Source organism: Eupeodes corollae, chromosome 2 (assembly GCF_945859685.1).
Source record: "Eupeodes corollae chromosome 2, idEupCoro1.1, whole genome shotgun sequence".
Lineage (NCBI taxonomy): Eukaryota > Metazoa > Arthropoda > Insecta > Diptera > Syrphidae > Eupeodes > Eupeodes corollae.
Genome location: NC_079148.1, coordinates 25,808,034 through 25,816,397, shown reverse-complemented (window position 1 = coordinate 25,816,397; position 8,364 = coordinate 25,808,034). Strand labels below are relative to the sequence as shown.

Genomic DNA, 8,364 nt, shown 5'->3' with positions numbered 1-8,364 from the left:
CAAACCGTGATAAACTTTGTAGTCAATAATATTTTTGGTAGTTTTTTTACTGTCAACTTAAAGTAAAGGTTTGTGAAGTAGAGTTCTGAAATTGAAATTCATGACCATTAAAAAACTAACTAGTTGTCTTGGTCAAAATGTAGGTTCAAGGAATGAAGTCTGGACCTGCTCATTGTAATCCGTCCGATCAGTCGTATTGAAAATATTGACATTTCTCGACGTTTCAAGGTCCCTAGCATTTAAATAAAAGAATTCTAAAAAGATGTCTGTATGATGTATATGCGTGTACTTAAGTTCCTACGCCCATACATCCGTACGTTCGGGAAGTTTTTTCACCCTCCAAATCTCAAAAAGAAGTCTCCAAAAAATTGAGTGAATGGTTTTTTACAAAAGCAATTAAAAAGAAAAACATTTTGGTTAACCCAAAATATCTCATTCACCAATAACGCTAGCGACTTGAATTAAATTTGATATCATATAATGTGACGTAATACTACTCTGGCATAATTTTATAATTCTAAAACTATTTTTTTAAAACAAAAAAACTGAAACAAATTATTTTCAGCTGAAATGACTTACAAACAAAAATTATTTTATCTTTAAAATAAATGTATTCATTGAAGAATAAAGTTTTTGAAATTAGGTAAAATGTTGACAAAAATTGAATTGACAGTTTTTACAAAAAATAAAAACCTAAACAAAAAACTTTACTAAAAGTTGGTAAAAATTGAGTTTCGACTTGTATATCTTTTTAAAAATTAAATAAATTAGCATGATATTGGAAGTTTTGCTTACAAACAATTAAGACCTAACAAAAACATTACAAAAGTTGGTAAAAATTGATTTTCGACTCATTTTTTTTTAAACAAAGACATTGGCTAACTAAGTTTATCTTACAAAAATTATTGTTTTCAACATTCAGTAAAATTTCGAGAAAAATCTAATTGACATTACTAAAAGTTTTTTAAAAAGTGAGTTTCAAACTGATTTCATCTTATAGAAAATATAATTTTTGTCATTTAGTAATTTTTGTATAAAAAATCAAAAGTCAGTTTTTTTTATAAAAAATTTAATTTACAAGAAATTGTAAATCTCGATATCTCGTGAATGAATGAAGGTATTGACTTCATAATGATTTCATTCTGTGCTAACTTGTATTGCCAACGTATAATATTGTTCTTAGAAAAATCCGATCTGGAAATAAATACTTTCTAGAAATGCTACTAAAATTGGTAAAAATTGGGTTTCGGCTTAAAATCTCGTTAAAAAAAATAGATTTAGTAGTCAAACTTATATATCTCATGCAAAATATTGTTCCTTACTTTTTTTTAGAAAAATTTAATTGACTTTTTTCTACAAAACACCAAAATCTACAAAAAGAATAATAAAAACCTGATAAGAAATGGTTTTCGACTCAATTATTAGGAGAAGGAGAAAGAACGATATCGACTTCAAATTATGTATCTTACGCAAAATATTGTTATAAACATTTTTGTTTTAAGCAAGACAAAACCGACAGACGGTATGGAAAGTTATCAGTGGCTTCTCATTCCAGACTCTTTTTATTTAATTTATTACAGAGTCGACTTTATCGAATTTAAGCTTCCTAAAAGTCTTATACGTATTCCTTTTAACTGATGTTTAATACATTGAAAGTGGGTTGAAAAAACGCCCCATAATTAAAACCGTCATTTTTTAAATTTTGTTTCTACAACAAGACCAAATCTACTTTTTGCTTTATAATGTTGTTTATTTGTCAGTGATTCATGTATGTATATTTTTCGTGACGTATTTATGTTTATCAGGCAACACTTGTGTCATACGTATTTGACATTTTTTGATAAGCTGTTAAGTTGTTGTTAAATAAAATTTAAAAAAACAGTTTTGTAGCCAAATAAATGGCTACTGTAAAAAGGAAAAATGCATAAGAACTTGGCTTGTCACTTTTGAGTCGTTCATTCTCCTGATGTTAATATTTCATTCTCCTGCTCTGTCAATCCGGCTGGGAAAATTTTCAGAAATCTTAAGAACTGTTATTAAATCCGTAACTTGTATGAGCTTTGTTTTCACTTTCACCATGTTTAGCACTGAAGGCAAAAGGTTTTGTAGTAAATTTCCAAGTTTGAAACTAATGTCATCTGGAAAAACAACTTCTATCGTTAAAATCTTGAATAGAATGTGAAGTATGTACATAGACCTTATATCTTCCACGTAGGAGTACATTTTAAAAATTGGTCAGGTTTAGATGACATAAGGGACTTGAATGTATTTACTTACTACAAATTTCTGTTATCTAATTGGCTACATGCAAAAAAATTACCTTCCAATTAAGGTGACTACATTGGAAATTTGGTTGGAAAGTTAGTAAAAAAAAACTTCCTTACTATCTAGTCAAGGCTACTTATGTCAAAATGACAGTTGGTCATGTTTTTTCATTCTATTTAATGTTTTTTGTGAAAGGGTTTCTTGTAAAATTGAAAAAAGAACTAAGTAATATTCCGTTACAATACGATACAAAAATCAAATGTCGATGGGCTTGTAACTTGCCTGAAAAGTGTTTTGTAGACAACAATATTTTTTTGTAATTTTTGTACAGTGAACCGAAGGTAGAAGTTAGTGAATAAGTTAGGGTAATATATAATTAAGTTCCAACTTTAAAATTAATGACATTTGAAACACTAACTAGTTGCCTTGGCTAAAATGTTAAGTCAAAGAACGCCGTTGATTGCAAATTAAGTAACTTATGTAGTGTGAACCTGACAAATCACAGAGTAATAAAATTCAGCTTTTATTTGAATGCAAAAACTTTGTCAGTTGTCATTTTGACATATATAAGCTTACTTGACTAGATTGTACGAGAGATTTTTTTTTCCTAAGTTTCTAGTCAACTTTTCTAAGAAAAAAAAACGTTATTTTTTTGTTAAACAAAATGCCCAGAAAAATGATATCCGACATTTTACAGTATTAATGACGATATGCATTTTCCCAAATAAACAAAATAAAATTAATTTTTTTTTAACGAAGTACATATGTTGTATGTACGTAAAATAAAATATAAGTATTTTTTTGCTCTAAAAATAAACTCAGTTATTTTTATTAAAACATAAAGTGGAAATCTTCATTTATGTAGAGAGACACGTTTTCTTATGATAGATAGTGTTATTACTATCAGTATTTAACATTTATGAATGCTGATTAACAAAACAAAACAAAATATAGTAAAATGAAATATCATTGATTATAAATACCTAAATACAAATATTCGCACAAACTTTGAACTTTAAAGAAGACTTATTTGTACTTACATTGACAGTGCATCATTATTCTAGATATAACTTTGAGTTTACATTGCCATGTTTTGTCATGAATATAATTAATTACTTACTATTTCTCATCAAAATAAATTAAACGTGTAGAAAATTGCTTTAACTTATCTGTAAAGACAACAACTAGCCGGTGAAGCGCCAAAAGCGAATACACCCATCTCTAGGAGCGTTTTTTTTTGCAATCAAGGGCGGAATCAATTTTCTACACATTATGTAGGAGGGGGTTGGGGTAGTGTGTATTTAAAAATTCAATGAGTTTTACAAGGAATGACAAATTAATTAAGTTGAAATTTAATGGTTGCAATTGAAATGCAATGAATTTCCAATGCATAAACATAAAGGTAGATACAAAAAAAGGTTTGTTGGTTTATAGATTGAAATAAAGAGACTGCCAATAAAAAGGTTTCATTTTGAATAGCCCGCTAACTGGTTAGCTGTCACTTTTAAAGTTGTCATATTTTGACATTTTCAAGTAAAAATTACGCCATTATTAAAAATGTCAACACATGGAAAATTTTCTGAGAACGATATTGTGCTGCCTTGTCTGATATCCTCTTCTTCCTCTTTACAATGAAATGAACATCCATTGCTCTACTCGTTTCTTAATATCAAAAAGAAACCTATAGATTAAGCCAATAAAATTTTCAAAGAATCTTCACAGAAGGATTGAGAAATCTAATCATAAAAAGCCTGTTCTAAAATTTCTGGCAGCCAAAGTGATAAGCATGAGAAATTTTGTTTACATTTCTGAAAATATAGAAATCTCTGAGATCATAGAAATTCAAACTGGCCAAATATATTAAAATAAGTTATGTAAACGTCAATCTCTGAAGTTTAATGTTTGACGTTTGTATCTGTATACTTCTCGAATGTGCAAGTTCAATTGACATTAACCGCCATTTGCAAATTTCATAGCATACTCTTAAAAGTTGATGGCTCTTGTGTTTCCAGACAATTTTTGAGCCACCTTATATATGCACATAGAATTTATTACAACATATATTTAAAAAAAAAAAACCCAGAGAAAAGAATGTATAACTTTGTTAAACCAACAAACAATAAATTTTGAGATTATATTGATCATTGTTTTTTATAACCATACTTACTTAAAAACACATTGTAAATTCTCCCCTTCCCCTTTATCCGCCCTTGTCTAGTTGCGAATCTTTTTAAAAGACCTTTAAAAAAATCTGTTCTTTTCAGTATTAGTTCAGTTCGCAGTCAGTTCTAATCGGAAGTAGTTTTTTTTCGGATTTTTGAAAATTTTGCAATTGAAAATGTTTGCCGCCAAACTGCTTTATCTTCAAATCGCTTCAATAGCTGGCAGCGGCATTGCTTTTGCTAGCATCTCCCAAAACAATACCGATGAACTATACTGCAAACCACATTTGTGTCGGTCCTATAATGGAACAGGTTATGTCGTTCGCGGTCATATTGGTTGTCATAATAATGGCTCTCTGAGTCTAGCGTGTGGTAATGCTCAAATGGTCGATATGAATCAGAGGCGAATCAATTTAATCCTTGACCTGCATAACGCAGCGCGAAATCGAATAGCGATTGGCATGTTGCCGGGTTATAAACCGGCATCGGCAATGCACGTTGTTAAATGGGATAAAGAACTGGAGTATTTGGCTAGTTTAAATGTTCGAACTTGTCGTTTTGAACATGATAGTTGTCGAAATACAGATCGGTTTTCATTCAGTGGACAGAATATCGGTTATTTGTGGCAAACAATTCCAATTCGTGCGATTTCAAGGCGTATTAAATTAATTGTTGGTAAATGGTTCTTTGAGTATCCCGATGCAGGACAAGAGTTTATTGAGGCGTATACAAGTCATCCAGAGGGGTAAGTTTAAGAAAGTTCAATAAAAACAACAAAAACTTTGATTGAAACAATGATTTATCCACACAATATTTTTTTTGTAGAAGAATATTTTTTTCCAAGTCTTACTAGTGTTGTATTATACTTTTTTAAAGAAAATTTAATAGGGAACTTAATAGCTACGCCATTATACATAGTTCTCTGTTTTTAATATTTAGTGTTTAGTTATTAGTACTTTCTTTAAATGTTCAAAATGTTTTATTTTTGAAACTCTTTTCATCTATCTAATAATTTATAGCTTTAATGAAAAATAATTTATCATTTCAGAAAAATCATTGGACATTTCACACAAATGGTATCGGATCGTGTTAAACGAGTTGGATGTGCAGCAATTCGTTATACATCAACTGAAACAAATTTCGAATATAAATTTTTAATGACATGTAACTATGATTTTTCGAATTTAAATCAAGGACGTGTCTATGCATCCGGAACACCAGCATCGAATTGTCCTCGACGAAAAAGTGGACGATATGAAGGACTTTGTGATTGGGATGAAGATTATCTAGATAGCAGCGAGGAAAGTAATGAAATCTTTTTTAATTCTTTAGATATTCCCTCGTTATTGTGATATTAATAAATTTAAATTAAAATATTTTCAAAATGAAGTGTTTTATATTTTTTGGTTTTTCTTAGCCATTTAATATTTTGCTTCGGCTTATCACACGAACAAAATCAATTTGTCTTATTCTTAAAAATTTGCGACTTATGACACTATTTTTAAGTTACGATTCTTGAACCTTTCTTGACAATTGCTTTAAAACATTTTTTGGACTGTCTCCACTTCATAATTTTGACTTTTTGCATTGTATAATAATTTTTGAAAATTATTTTAAATAATAGGTCCGTTCGCTTACTTTCTGCACTAAAATTCGTAAATGAGATATTTCAAAGAGTGGGGGTAAGATTCTCTCACAAAAAGACAAAACTACATAAAAGTAAGCAAACGGAGAAAACAACAAATTTTTTCCCACAATTTGACTGTCAAAATAAATATAAATTTTGAAACATCATAGTTTCGTTTCGTGTTTAGAATTTATTTATAAATAAACACAACATGAACTTCAGTACCCGTGGCATGATGGTTAGTGCGTTGGACTGGTTAGGACACTGAAATCGTCAATAAAAAATGTCAATCTGTTGATTAAGGAGAACTACAGGCTATCAATTAACAAGTTCTGGGACCGCAAGATCCGGTCAGTTAATTCGAGTGACCCATCAACAATATATTCAGGAAAAAAACGATAATGACCTTCCGTGTCTTAAACTCCAAAGAACTGAAGAGAACAGAGACGTACTCAGGACAGCGCAAATAGATCCAGAGGAAGCCATCTTTGACGATGACTTTTACAAAATTGAAGATCCGAAGGAAAAAGTGGAGGCAGTGGGAGCTGCTTTCCAGCAAGTGTACAAGGTGAATGTTAACGCTCATCCCAACCACGACCTGGAAAACAGAGCCCTACTTAATCACTTTTACCTTCGAAATGATATGACACAATGGCGATCTGAGAACCGCGGTTTCATGCGGTTCAATGACGATTCCTTGCCAAATGCCATAATCACCGAGCAAACGGGACCAAGTCCCTTGTTAGTGACGAAGTTTGAGCTTCAACTCATCTTCAATTCAATAAAAAATAAAAAGTCAGCAGGTGTCGATGGTATATCCAACGTTGTACTAAGACATTTACCGATGGAAGCAATTGACATTTACACCACGCTCTTCAACAATGCACTGAATAATGCATATTATGCAGTGCATTGGAAGACCGCTGTGGTTCATCCTCTCCCGAAAAAGGGAAAGGACAACTCCAACCCGTCAAATCTTCGGTCGATAAGTCTTCTTCCGAGCATCAGCAAAGTTTTCGAAAAAATCATTAATAGGGCTCTGACTAAGTGGTAAACAGTTCGGGTTCAAGGCGGGTCATGACACAATTCATGCTGCGTCTAAACTCGTTTCTGATATCCAATGGAATAAATCAAAACAACAATGCACAGGTGCTGTTCTGGTTGATTTAGAAAAGGCCTTTGACACCGTATGGTTAGAGGGTCTTTACCTAAAACTGAGCAGTCTTGGCATAAGCAAGCCATTGTTGTATATACTTTATGATATGCTTAACGGTAGAAAGTTTGTTGTCAAAAGTGGCAATGTAACTTCTACCACAACATTCACAATTAAAAATGGTCTTCAACAGGGAGCGTTGAATTCGCCGATTCTCTTCAGAATTTACACCAGCGATCTGATAGGTAGTCTTACAAAGGCAATTGCGTACGCCGACGATCTAATTACGTACAGAACGGCCCGAAAGGTTGAGGTTATTAGAATTCTCTTGCAGCGTGATTTCGACAAGATTCAGCGATATTGCGACGACTGGAAACTGAAAATAAATGTCCAGAAGTCGGAGACGTGGCTGGGGCCACGAGGGATACGTGCAAGAATGGGCGCAAGATGGTCATCGTTGATCTTCACGGGCAGCCATTAGCGAGCAATGGCTGCCCGTGATGCACCTCGGTATCTGGTTAGATCAGTATCAGTCGGCTTGACCCCAGAGTGAAGGTACATGAAGGTACATGGCCCTCATACGGCCAATGATTGTTTATGGTTGTCCTGTGTGGTTCAACGTTGCCCTTTCCCAGATGGAGAAGCTTCGGGTGTTCGAGCGGCAGTGTTTACGACGCTGTACCGACTTATATCGAACAGCCGAATCTTCTTATGTGCATTACTATTCCAACGAGGTCCTATACAACGGGGCTCGAATCAACAGAATTGACAATTTCGTGATAAAACTCGTTCGAGGTCACATTGCAAGAGCTATGTCTTCGACCAACAATTTAATTTTCGGGGCGTTCTATCCGAACGACGAGTATTTTGAGAGTGCACGCTTGAGCGGCTTCATTCCCCCAGAGGCATTCCTCTTTTTAGATAGATGCGGTCTGATACAGGATAGATTGGCAGTTCCGTTAATCTACCACGTCAGACGAAGAACCGTGGATAGGCGACTCCCGTACAGTCGGGACGTCATGGCACAAGGTGGAGCAGAGCTCCTTCGGTTCAGTAGGGCTGTGTCCGAACGGGACCTTTGCCTTATTTTTCATGTTCTTATTCTTAAACAATAATGTTAATGTGAATGAAGTATCCATCTATCCCATTATTAGATT

At 33.0% G+C, this 8,364-nt stretch overlaps 1 protein-coding gene across 1 annotated transcript; it reads left to right on the top strand.

Moving 5' to 3' along the window:
- Positions 1-4,520: 4,520 nt before the first annotated feature.
- LOC129945420 (antigen 5 like allergen Cul n 1-like) lies at positions 4,521-5,816 on the top strand. Its single transcript, XM_056055164.1, has 2 exons — positions 4,521-5,172; positions 5,476-5,816. The coding sequence occupies exons 1-2, from the start codon at positions 4,604-4,606 to the stop codon at positions 5,777-5,779; spliced, it is 873 nt and encodes a 290-aa protein (XP_055911139.1). The 5' UTR covers positions 4,521-4,603; the 3' UTR covers positions 5,780-5,816.
- The last annotated feature ends 2,548 nt before the right edge of the window (positions 5,817-8,364 follow it).